General features: G+C 39.9%; 1 protein-coding gene across 1 annotated transcript; it reads right to left on the bottom strand.

The window, feature by feature from the left end:
• Window positions 1-2,423: 2,423 nt before the first annotated feature.
• eif3m (eukaryotic translation initiation factor 3, subunit M) lies at window positions 2,424-7,537 on the bottom strand. Its single transcript, XM_085353955.1, has 11 exons — window positions 7,428-7,537; window positions 6,650-6,782; window positions 5,959-6,097; window positions 5,738-5,861; window positions 5,484-5,578; window positions 5,249-5,332; window positions 5,057-5,156; window positions 4,511-4,592; window positions 3,917-4,060; window positions 3,190-3,250; window positions 2,424-2,726 (listed from the first exon to the last, which is right to left on the bottom strand). The coding sequence occupies exons 1-11, from the start codon at window positions 7,467-7,469 to the stop codon at window positions 2,603-2,605; spliced, it is 1,128 nt and encodes a 375-aa protein (XP_085210081.1). The 5' UTR covers window positions 7,470-7,537; the 3' UTR covers window positions 2,424-2,602.
• Window positions 7,538-13,159: the final 5,622 nt, after the last annotated feature.

Here is a 13,159-nt window from a genome sequence, read left to right as displayed (position 1 = left end):
CAGCAGTGAGATCCTCTGTGCTGTACTAGGCTACATCTCTGGATACTGTCAGAGTCCCCAGAGGAATGTCAATCCAAAGAAAAGGTATGAAGGAAAATTAGATATTCCAGACTTTAGCTAATGTGTTATCTCAAAGAGCAAAGTCAAAAACAAGCCCTAAAGGACTTAAAAAGTCATCACTGCTTTTGTTACATGTTGAAGATCAGGGTCTGGCTGCTGGGCTGGCTTTGGCACTCAGCTTTAGGAACTCAAATCAACTGATTGTAGCACAGATGCTCAGGAAGAAAAAAAGATGTTTATTTGATTTTTTTTAATATGTTTTTTTCTTTCTATTTACCTGGCACACAGATAACTGAAGAACCATTTTTAACGACATAATTGTAACGCAATTACTAAATTTAGTAAAGTAATGCTTTGCATTACTGCGATGCTGGGAAATGTAATGTGATGTTACTGTAATACACGTTATAGCCCACACTGGTAGAGACTGAACTTGAACTTGACTTTTTTGTTTCTTTTACAGTTAGTAGTTCAGTGGGTCACATGGGGTTAGGGCCTTTCCAAAACAGCACAAGCTTGTTTTCTGTGGTGGAACTTCTAACATTGCTTAAAAATTGTGGCAAGCAGCCCACGAGCTTCTGAAACCACACAAACTAAATAAGTGGATTTTGTAAGGGGAAAGGAAACCACCGTGTATATTTTAAACAGTGCATTTTTTTTAACAAATGTGTTTTTGTTTGTTTGTTTTATTTTATTTGAAACTGATTTCCAATAGCAATAATATACACGTGATGGAATAAAAAGAACAATGACTAAAGGGCTAAAAGATAAATGGACTCTTATAAAGTGCTTTTCTATTCTTCTGAGCACTCTAAACAACTTGCCTCACTCACACAAGCACTTGTTCTTTCCACTTGAAGTGCTTTCTATCCAACATTCACACACATTCATGCTGGATGACTGGAGAGCAACTTGGGGTTAGTATCTTGGCCAAAGATATTTGGTATGCAGACCGGAGAAACCAGTGATCGAACCACTAACCTTCTGAATCGTAGATATGAGAGTAAACCGATATCGTTCATATTTTTTGTCCACCTCTGATAACCTTCGCTGTAATGTGCAAAAGAGGCCGATTTAGCAGCTTAGCTCCCAAATGCAATATGAAGTAATTTGCTTTTCTTTACTGAAATATTAAAAACTGCAAGTGGTCATGCTGCTTGCATACCAACTATGGTAAATAGCACTTACATCTAAGAATCTCAAGACAAGTGTGAAACTGTTACTTAAATCCAGTGAGATAAATTAGATACAGGAAGGGGAAAGGACCACTACCCAGAACAATAGAAGTACCTGAGAAGTAACTGCTCACTGAAAATGGAGTATATGCTGAAAGAATGTAAGATATAAGAATTTGCACACATTCTGTTATTTTATCTGCTCTGTGCTCCACCTTGCGGGTGGCTATATTTCGGAGAAGGTGTTTTGTGATTTACGCCCTATGATAAGAATGGGGGATGCTGCTCCCTGTGGGCAGCTGGACAGAAGTGAGCAGTGAGCCATAGCAGACCTCTGGTATGACAGGAAAAAAAACAGTGTACTATAGCAAGAAATGTATACATCTGTGCCCATTTAATCTTAGTAAAACATTTTCTTAGCAAGACTTAAAGAGCTAATTTTACAGAATTAGAGGCAGTCCAATACAAAAAGTAAACAGCTGTAGGTTTAACTGTCAAAGAAAAAGCACTGTAGATTAGGGGGTGGAGATTCCAGGGTGCAATGTCAGTACTCTGCACTTTGTCAGTTTGTGCTGATTAAACCATAGCCCCTCAGGGAGATAACAGACCCCTTTTACACCTAATGCCTGGGCAATATATCATTAGATTTCACACATCCCAATGCTCTGGAGTGGTGCCTGAAACAGATTATTGTGCTAAATGATGGCAGTTTACTTTATATCAATGGGCGAGGCCACAGTAATCTAACAGCAAAACTTATTTTTAAACTTCTCAGATGCTCTCACACAATGCATCATGCTGACCACAGCTGAACAGTATATCTACTAACCCAAAGGGCAGCTTCAGATTTGCACAGGCACTGAATCAACCAGTGCCGTAAGTGTTAATATTACAGTATTGTAGCTCTGACCTCAGCAGACGGGGTCATTCTAAGTTCACACTGCCATTGTCACTTCTCTTGTGTTCACACACAAGTGACCCTCCTCTTGAGAGCCATTTCTCACCCCAAGCCTCAGCTCATCTGGTTTACCGCCATGCTTACCTTTAACTAAAACCAGATGTTGAGACCCACTAGAGGATGAGCCCCAATTAAAGTCACTGTACAGCTTGGTTAGATAATGATATGGGGTAGTTGTTTAAAAAGATTCATTACTGCACATTTATTACCCATTAATGGCACTTTAATGTACATAAATTAAGTTTGGTTTGAGCATTAATAAAACAACAACAAAAAAAAGATTAAGACACAAAGAGCAACACAGTTGACTGTCGCTGTTCTTTTATTGGATGAATAAAAAACCGACCATTGCAGTCTGGGAATTTGGAAAGCACTAAGAACCAGTCTAAACAGTTGGGGTAAAGTGGGATTAAGCAGAAGGTGACAGGGCTTGCAGACTGGTCTTGACGGTTGCTAGATTGCCCTTCCAGGAGCTGAGGCTGTCGTACAGCTGCTGCCACTGCTGCTTGCCAAAGGTGCGGTGTGTGCTGTGGCTGAAGGGGTGGAGATAGAATTTTTTGTTTTAAAAATGACACAGGCCAAAGTCATACACAGAGCTCGATAAATGTGCTATGATAAGCTAATGACACTGCCATACAGACTTGTTTAAGACATGACTAAACACTCAAAAAGGAGGCAGGTTTGAATTTAAAAAACAAAAACAATTACATTTTCTGCAGCCTCCAGCATAACATAGATAAAAAAGCAACCCTAATCAAAGAAGATGAAAAAATAAAGCCTCACAAATGTGAGACCTTGAATATAAACCTGAAGTTTTGTAAATGAACAGAACTGCAGTTTTTTAAAGTTGTTTCACTTCTACTTTTGAAACCAGTGAGAAGACAACCAAGGTGATCAGAAAGTCTTGTCTTTAATAAAAAAAACAAAAAACAGAATAATATAACAACAGAATAATGACGCAATATGTTTAGAGAACAATGTATAATGACCACATACCTCACAACAACTTTTCGCTGTGTTTGGTCGATTTTGCAGTATACCATTTTGGTCCGAACAGCTAAAATGAAAAAGCAGGTAAGAGGTGATTAAAAGACAGCAAGAGTTCTGACATTACATCAACAGGTTTGTTGTCGAAAAAAATAAAATCAAGTGGTTGTTACAAAGAAAATGCTATTTAAGATTTCAAACCGACTTGATCCCAAATTGCTGTGACATAATACACCTGGAGGTAGGAATAACCTCACAAAAATGCAGCTGCAGTTGTATGGCAGGAAAAACCATTTGCTCTAAAGATTTAACACGTGACTGGTGGAAAACATAATAACCTTATAAAAGATTTAAATTTTATGTTTAAGTGGAAGGATTTTACACGGGGAAAGATTATTTTGTAACAAAGCAAAAACATGAACCTCATTTTTTCACCCAAATGAAATTATATTTTCAGTGACGGTTTTGATTGATAGATTGAAATCTGTCCAGTAGATTTATATAAAGCAGTGACGTAATGAGTACTGAAATTTTTTTTTGCTTATCTTATTTCTTTGCTGAATAATAAAATGCAAAATTGGGACTAAACCAGAAAAAAAATGCATTTTAATAGGCTACTCTGCTTACTGATGAACAAACAATGAACTGGTCTTGTATGATTCATTAGAATCGCTTCACATCATGTTCAATCACTTTCCTTTGGGAAAGAGAGGAACGTGGCAAGAATTGTTCATACCGTCAATGACAAAAGCCTCAACGTCATCGGCTCCAATCTGCAGTTCCTGCTGCATGGTGTCAAAGGAGATCTCCTTGAATTCCACCGCCATGCCCATGAATGTCAGCAGACGCATCTTGGCCATGTTTTGCTCATGAGACAGGCCTGGAAAGCAACGTGCAGGGATCATTAAGCACAAAACAGTCACAGTCAATTAGTCTTGACTCGGGGAGTTTCCCTGTGTTAATTGTTTCTAGATTTAGGAGACTGCAGTAAGGGAATCTACTCATTAACACAAACATCACTCCACAGGGTCTGTTTTGAGAGTCCATCCTACACAAGCTTTTAATTACACTTAAACCTTTAGTAGTGAGACGATAACAACGTGAACGCACTTTTCTGTAGTGCTGACACAGCACAAGATTGTGTGAGAAACACTAGCTCCTCAAAGCACAAACGATGCTCAGCTACATGTAAACTTTAAAAGAAAATCTCATCCGTGCATTTCTATTACATATAATTAATAATCTATACACTTTTTTTTACCTTGTCTTCTGGTTTCTGTTTGCATTTCCATGTGTCATGTGTATAACAGCTCACATTATGGCTACTTACCAAGAGAATCAATGAAGTCTTTGTTATTCTGGTAAAATTTGACATATGCTGCCAATTTGGCGCTCACAAAGATGGTTAATAGCTGAAAAAGAAGAGGGAGAAGAGGGTCAAATGCCACTGTATGATGTACAATCAGCTTGATTGTTGTTTTGTTCACACAGGCTAAAAGTTGTTAGACTTATCTACGGCAGATTGCTGAAAACTGTAGACGCACCCTGAATAATTTTTTGTCATAGACTGAATGCACTCAAGTAGAAATGTTCTAGATTCCTCAAGTGAATCACTCAAACTTAATAACCAGTCTCATGTGTGACGTGGATTGTACTGTCATGACACAACATTATAAAAATAAATGCTTTATGTGCTTTGTGGAGTATGAAAGGCACTGAAAGGCAAATTGTGATGAGGGTTATTGGGGCAGATGTTTCCATTTATATACAAATATCCATCCATCCATATTCTTCTGCTTATCTGCAGCCGGGTCGTGGCGGAAGAAGCCTAATAAATAAATAATTATAAATGCTCTATGCAATCTCTAGCACTTACGTCATGGATGAGTTCCCCCTCCAAGAAGCGAACAGGTTTCAGGGTGAGCAGGTGGTCAAACAGGAAAGTGTTGGGATCTTTGAGAGCACGGACGATACATCTAAGAGACGGCAGACAGATGCGTTAATGTACTGCTGAGGAGGACAATGCTGAAGTGTAATCTCAAGCGTTCAACAAGTTCTACAAGCTTACCTGTGGGCATCAACGCGTGCTTGTGAAGCATTGTCTTCTGTGTAACTTCCAAGTAGCTCAACCATCACTTTTGCTGCAGCTTCGCTATAAAATAAATAATTATATTGTTGAAAATGCTTCTACTGAGATATTCTATGCAGAACATTTTCATACACTCTTATGTCTAAATTTTATCTTGTCCTTTTTCTTTTCTCTTGAAGTAATCCGTACACAAAGAAACCCTATGTGGATTTACCTTTTCTTGCAGTCAACAAGTGCTTCGTATACCAGCCTCAAAAGTGTGTGCTTCTTCTCTGTGTTCAGGTTCCAGTCAACAATCCACTTGCGCACCTGATTATGGGCACAAATACATATGATACATTAATTACAAAGGGCAAAAAGAAAATGCAGAAATATTGGTTTACTAGCTCAGTAAACCAAGGCACTGCATTATAACACCAGCAGTGTTTTTGGCCAGTCATACGGATTAATCACCATGAACGTATATACCTGATCAAGTTCAGTGGGGATGAAGGATATGGCGTTACAGGTGGCGGCCACTTTGATGAGGCTGCAGAAGACTGTGTACCTCACGGGAGTGTTCTCATCCATGCCATGGAACAAGTTACTCAGCCTGTGACACCAGAAAGTAAAAGAGATTACATATTTGCAAATAAATAAGCAACCTCTTATTTTGAAAGTTTTCAGGGAAAGGACTCGATGGGACTAACAGCTGCATTCTGAGGGAGGGTCTCTCTCCTTCACGGAACTTCACAAGCTTCTCACATAGGCTTTCAATGAGAGCCTCCTGCTTGTCTGTCTCCAGGATCAACAGCAGAGACACGATGCTGTTCATCACGCTCTCAACATCTGTGGAGAGAGAGAGGGGGCCATGAGCATTAAGACACTGTTGCACAATTTTAGGGCATTAATTGTCAAACAAACATTTAACAAGACAGCAAATTTAACCAGACAAGTTAACTTAACCCTCTGCATCCCACAACAAACATGGACAGGACACACCTGGACGGGAGGTGTGTTTCCACTACTGTTTATGTACAAAAGTGTTTTTATAGACAAAGTATATGAAGTGGCTCTAATGTTGTCAGACTCTGACACTCAGCAAATGAACACTCATGCAATGTGAGAATGTAATCAAACTGTTTATCAGAGTGTGACTTTTAAGACACTCGAGCCTAAAATTATGTTGTAACCAGATGGTGTTGTTATACCCAGCTTGTTGTCCCCAAGATGGGATGGTCTGACAACAAGGAACTCTGATAATATCCTGAAAGAAATTACACGTTTTATGCATGTTCTTGTGCATTCGAGTCCTGCCTTCAGTTCAGGAGGTGAAGCCTGAGGTAAGGATGAAGAGGATGAACTAATCAAAAAGGAGCAGCAATTTTCTTCATCGCCTACCTTTATCATCGTCTCTAAGGCAGACATCGCACGCCTCGATGATCTGAGCCAGATCTACATGAAGACCGCCTTCAGCGTTCTCCTCTGAGATTTCAGCTCCTTTAGATTTAATATAGGCTCTCAGCTCTGAAGCCTGCAGTACAAAATACATTTATATTAAAAATAATACATAAAATACACAGTAAATACAGAGCATTTCAACATTTAAGAGAACGAAAAGTGGCAAATTACGTGCTCGCATCAGAGTGGACATTATATTTAAGAAAAAGGTATGGACGACTTTATTTATCTATACTCTTACATCTCTTTTTTTGTGGCTGACTAAAATATGGACTGTAGATATATAGTGGACAGAAACAAGCAACTGTTTGAGTGAAGGTATTATCCTTTCTATATCCAGTCTATTGAATCGTGTGTGTAGAATTTTTACGCCTTTGTTTGTTTAGATGTGCGGCAAAACAGCTAGCAACATTAGCTATTATTAAACCCCAAAAGAAACTTACGACACGCTAAACCCCAACCACGATGATCTTAAAAATATACCTATTAAATTACCTACAAGAAAATGTGGATGACAGGATATTTAACATATTTGCTTAAAATGTTTTACCACGCATATCCTAACAATAAGCGTGCAGATATCAGCTGCTACGACCGACAGTTAGCATTTTAGCTAGCGAGCATGCTAAGTTTTTTGATTGGGTATCATTTAGCGACTCATCCGCGACAATATAACGCTTATATCTACTCCACGAGTTATTGTAAACGTAGATTGTACCTGATCTTCTTCCGTTATGTCGATAAATGCTGGTACGCTCATTTTCTTGTGATTTTGTGAGCCTAGATGATGAAATCCACGCTCGCACCACTACAGAGCTCTGACCGGAAAAGAACAAGCGACAAAATTCTTCTTCCGGGTCATGTTTTGTTAAAGCCACAGTAGCCTTAACCGAAGGCTGTTGGTTGGCGCTTGTGTAATACCCGAAGTACGTCTGTCCTTATTGCTACTTTTAAATACGCCGAGGATTAATCTAATGGACACGAATTAGACTATAATCTGATTCCTGTCCATGATGGTTTATATATTGTGAAAACTGCTAAATTGTATTTGTCATGACTTCCTCTGACTTCCATTGCCTCTAATTTATGTATTCCTCTCCTTTCCTGGAGGATTATCCCTGGATGTCTTGGATGAGAGGTGAACCTGAACCCTGTGAAAGGTTATCTGATTTAGCTGTAGTCCATCTTTGCAGACCACCATGGAAGGCCTGGCCAAGAGCTCTCCAAAGTAGGAAACACCGCCAGTGTCAAAGGGCAGTGTTCTTCACCATACACCCGCTGACCTATGGGTGCACGTGTTGGGCCCCTATACCGTGCGGGATCCTGTGTATTGTTACAATGGCAGGTTACTTGGTGATTGAGGTGAAGAGGGTAAGTGCAGCAGGAGGTCACCCTGAAACTATGGAGTCGAGTTACTGACATCTAAGTACAGGGTGACGACACTGGAGTCTTATTAAACTCCAAGCTCCAACATTCACCTCATCTGCCATCAGGATCTGTGTATTTTTCACAAAATCGGAAACTATGGAAACCCATGACACTGCATCATCACTGGCTGGTAGTCAGTTATTTCTCATAGCACTTACGGAAAGGGAACTTAAATCTGTTGCATCGAGGATAAATAGCTCAAAATAGTGGACTGGGGGGAAATGGCTGAAGAAGCGTTTCATCATATTGCTCGTATGATGCGTCATCTTGTTGGGAAGGCAAGTGCCTGGTACGATATCCCAGCTTCAAGATCTCCCTGCCCTTGTGAGCTGTCATGGCAAAGAATTTATAGCCATTTCTCTACAAGTGTGCTTGTGTAACACCGAGGCTTTCATTATCTGATTAACAGCTGTTGTCAAGTGCCTGGTGTATTTCAAGTCCAGAATAAGAGTTTTGTGTGCTTTGAAGCTCCAGGTGCATGTGAGACATTGTTTTTGTCTTCTTTAAAAGGTATTTAAAGTGTCATGGAATGTTATGATGCTTAATAGTCTTTATCATATTTGTCGAACAGTGCTCTGAAAATAGCACTGAAATTGGAGCGCAATAAACCTTTTAACTCAGAGGAGCCCGTACCTGGTACATGTATTAAACTGGGATTTAGTCTGTCTTATATCATTAAAAATCTAAACTGGCATAGATGACTTTAGAGGAAAGAAAATAGGCTAGCAGCAGATTTCACCCTTTTTTCAGGTACTGACACTGATGTGTCTTAGTGTGTATTTTTTCCTCTCTTTTATTCATTTGTTTGTTTTTGTTGGCAGAATTTGTGAAAGGCTAGTTGTAATTCTGCTTTTGTCAAGCATTGTTCCCGTATAAGGTTGTGAAATAATGGTAGACATTGCCAAAGATTTTTCATTAAAATCTTCTCTTCTCTTGTGTTATGGTAAATTCCAATTCTCCTTTGTGTGTACGTGTGTGTGTCTGTGTTACAGTAGGTTGTTATTTTTCTCGGGGGAACAGAAAGTGATAGTTTTCATGTGTTTATCTTGTAACTATTACTTCTTTCTTTTTTTTAAAGACTGCATTGTAGCTATAGAAAAACTTCAAAAATGACTAAAATGCAAATAAGAACTTTAGGTGTTGGTTCATGCTCCATCTTTAATATTCCTCAACCCACAGTATATGTCTGCTAAAGCTAATTGGAAACAATATTTATTGTTAAATGTCTGCACTGACTTCATCCCTATTTGCTTGAAGGAAAATTGCACACGCTTTCATGCTAAACTGCTGGCGAATTGCCTGCTCAGCCTCCTCAAAGATAAATGACTGTGTCATAATAGCTGGTTGAGCCCAGGTGTCTGTTTTCTCCCTGTCGGCCAGCCAAGTGATGAGTATCCATGTAAACCAGTCTCATGGTTGTCATCCAACATGGCTGCCTACTTTCCACCCACTAATTGTCTGGTTCCCACAGTTCTGCCTGCTTTCACAGTCTCCAAAAGATCCCCTTGCTCAGACTCATCTATCAGCCAGTGACCTTGTCAGAGAGCGTCGCATGAGTAACTTCCCTATTTCTCTAGGTGGAGCAAATTGCTTGTTAATTACTTATAAGCTGACCCATCCTCCCTTAAAAAAGGTAAAAACACATACAGTTAACAAATAAAACATTAAAGTCAAAGTCTTAAGTATGAATAAGTCTAAGGCCAAAGTGTTGCATGGCATATAAAATCCTATGGGGCCAATCTGATGGGCTTTTGTTGTTCATAAATGCAGGCAAGAAATGTATAATAAATCACTTTGATGATGACCTCTGGGTTTTTATTTATTTATTTCACAATAACCAGTTTACTAGCACAGAAACTAGTAAACTGGTTATTTTATTTTATTTACCTTTTCTGCTCCGTACTGAAATTATTTTGGTTTGAAAGTTGTCTTTAATCCTCTTTAAATAGTTTTTTAAAAAGTCCTGAGGCTAAAAAAGTGCTGATTAGGTTAAATTCAACATAATTATAAGGGCAACTGGTAATTGTGGTTAAGTCTACAGGAAATGGATATACAATAAGCCTGTGTAATGTCCTTTGCAGTTTTGTGTGTTTCATTTTCACGCTCTGAATACATGTTTGATGAGCAGTCTCATCAAGCTGAATGCCTGTTTATTCTTGTGATCACTTATCTCCTCTTCAAGCAGATAATCAATCATGCACTGCAGCTAATGTCACACCTTTGCACTTGTGAAAATTTTTTTTTAGTCCACATAGAATTTCTGGTGATCGGCTGTGTTGTGTACACCTTCTAGATGGGTGAAAAAAAGTCTTTAGATCACCAGAAAAAAAAAATCAAATACCATTGTTATCTTACCGCTGTTATCTCACATAATGCTCCGCTTTATATCACACTGAGGATCACAGCAATCAATCAGTGTGAGTTTGCATTTGTGGTTTTGAGTTATCTGAAGTTGCTAATCCCTCAATGTGGAATTTGTGTGCTCTGTTTCAACCTAATGGCATCAGCAGGGAATAAAAGCTGCTGTTTTACAGGAACTCTAGCGTTCCTGTCTAGCAATGGCGTGTCCAGCGGGGTGGCCTGTGCCCCCCCAGGCCACCCCGCTGGACACGCCATTGCTGTCTAGATAGATTGAGTCACTACACTAGAACTGTGGCTCTGTCGATGATGGAATGGCCTCTTGTCATCAGAGAGTGTTTATATTACACACTCTCACAGGCTAGTAGGGGCAATAAGAGTTTAAAAGTCACAGACACAGTCAAAAAAAAAAATCTAATGTGTTTCCACCAGGGATACATTGTGCAATGTCTGGCGCGAAGCTATAGATGCCAGAGCTCAGAAATACTAATTAGAGGCATGTTCAACTACGTGACCCTGTAACTGCAAGATTCTGTTTAGACTGTTTCATCAGTGCTGATAAATGCAATGGTGAAGACAGAGAACAGACAACTGTTAAAACTTTCTCAGTAATGAATGTAACTGACAAAAAAAAGCAGAATTGCGTTTTTTTCTTTTTCCAGAAATTATTTAGGGTTTTCAGTTCAATTCAATTCAGCTTTATTTAGATCTTACCAAATCATAACAACAGAGTCGGGGCAAGGTGCTTTATACTGTACGGGAAAGATCCTACAGTATTCTGGGGTGGCTGTAGCTCAGGTCAGCCACTAATCAGAAGGTCGGTGGTTCGATCCCAGGCTGCCTCCTGGCTGCATGCCAAATATCCTTGGGCAAGATACTAACCCTGTGTTTGCCTACTGGTGGTGGTCAGAGGGCCTGGTGGCGCCTGTGTCCGGCAGCCTCGCCTCTGTCAGTGCGCCCCAGGGCAGCTGTGGCTACAATGTAGCTTGCCATCGCCAGTGTGTGAATGTGTGTGTGAATGGGTGAATGACTGAATGTAGTGTAAAGCGCTTTGGGTTCCTATGGACTAGAAAAGCGCTATACAAATGCAGGCCATTCTGGATAAAACCACAACCATCAATCAGCCCCCCTGTGAGAAGCACTTTGTGACAGTGGGAAAGAAAAAATCTCTTTTAAGAGGAAGGAACATCTAGCAAACTGGTTGGGTAGAAGGTGGGGGAGGGGCTGAAAGAGAAAAGAAAAGAGGACAGGGAGACAGGACAATACACGGAGTAATGAAGTAAGAAGACAAGTGAATGGCATCCGGCAGTGCTATACAAAGACTTGGGAATGGAAAAATTGAGTGGTGAAGATGTGTTGTTTACGTCACAGTGTATCACAGTGTTGAAACAAACAAACTTAGGTTGTTGTTGTTTTCTTTTAACAGACTTATTTTCCAGGCCAAACAAAGATCGTGTCATGAACTAGCTGTGTGCAGGCAGATGAGGACCCAAATGCAAAACTCACGGAGACAAAGGCTGAACTCAAAATCTCTGCTTTATTGCAGGCTTCACAAAGAAACAGAACTAAACTGGGAATGCTAAATCGAGGGAACACAGAGAAGGGAACACAGGGAAGGGAAGAGCCGTTGACGACGCGACACTGAACTGAAGGAGATGTGGACATAAATGCACAGAGGGTTAACGAGGGAAGTGGGAGCACACGGGGAACACAGGTGACACTGATAACCATAACAAGACACGGCAGGAGCAAACACAACACTGACGGGAGACCATCAAAGTAAAACAGGAAGCACACAGAGGCAGACCAGGGGGAGAGAGAGAGCACGGGGAGAGCACAGACATAACGGGCTGGGGAAGACAAGGAATAAAACACAAGGAGGGGAAACGAGGCCTCACAGATACACAGAGGGGGCACACAGGGGGTAAAGTCACGAGGGGAAATCAAATAAGCAACATCTTAACAGAACAACCTAGGAACCATGGCATAAATAAAGAACAAAATACAAAAACAAAAAGCTTTATTATGTGTTTGTATCAGGACTGAGAAAATTGCAGCAAATCAGTATTTCCTTACAACCATGTGTCAGAGTTCACGGTCTCATTTTGTGCTGATTGCAGTAACTTGTATATTTTCCCATCACTGTTCGCATATCTCATAGTTATCCTGTAAACATTTCCTCACCTACCTTCAGAATGAGCCTCGAGGGTATGACAACAGTCTCTAACCGCTACAGATATCTTAAAATGTTTTCTGATGACTGTGTAAGCCTCAGCCACAGCTGCTAGGGTGCGACCGCGTGGAAGAGGTTGTGAATTACTGTAAAGAACCGATAAAGACTGACCTTGATCTTGACACACACCCATCTGCTAGGATGAGACATCACTGAGGAAAACTTACTAGTGCGGCACTGACATATGAAATGAGTGTAAAATAATAATTTACACTTTCCTCAGAATTAAAAGTTGGTTTCTTAACTTCTATAAATAATAATAATAATAATAATTATTATTATTCTCATTTCAGATTGCGGGTTAATGATGATGATGATGCGTCGTATGCTTATGCTTGTACTTATACATTCCCATAAAGTGACACAAACCACTCTTAACAGAATTTTAACCTTCTGAGTCACAGATATGTCCCAGAGTGAGATGTAGGTCA

This window comes from Diplotaxodon limnothrissa, linkage group LG1, assembly GCF_057381915.1.
Source record: "Diplotaxodon limnothrissa isolate DT_005_m linkage group LG1, D_limnothrissa_male_GT1.1, whole genome shotgun sequence".
Taxonomy (NCBI): Eukaryota; Metazoa; Chordata; class Actinopteri; order Cichliformes; family Cichlidae; genus Diplotaxodon; species Diplotaxodon limnothrissa.
The sequence above is the reverse complement of the archived record's forward strand: the minus strand, read 5'-3'. Positions and strand labels throughout refer to the sequence as shown.

Excerpts from the sequence above, each read along its gene's own strand:
- eif3m (XM_085353955.1), bottom strand. The coding sequence starts at position 7,469 with ATGAGCGTACCAGCATTTATCGACATAACGGAAGAAGATCAG. Across the intron at positions 5,333-5,483 it reads CTTGTTGACTGCAAGAAAAG|CGAAGCTGCAGCAAAAGTGA; the intron begins GTAAATCCACAT and ends TTTATTTTATAG. Across the intron at positions 4,061-4,510 it reads AGACTTCATTGATTCTCTTG|GCCTGTCTCATGAGCAAAAC; the intron begins GTAAGTAGCCAT and ends GTTGCTTTCCAG.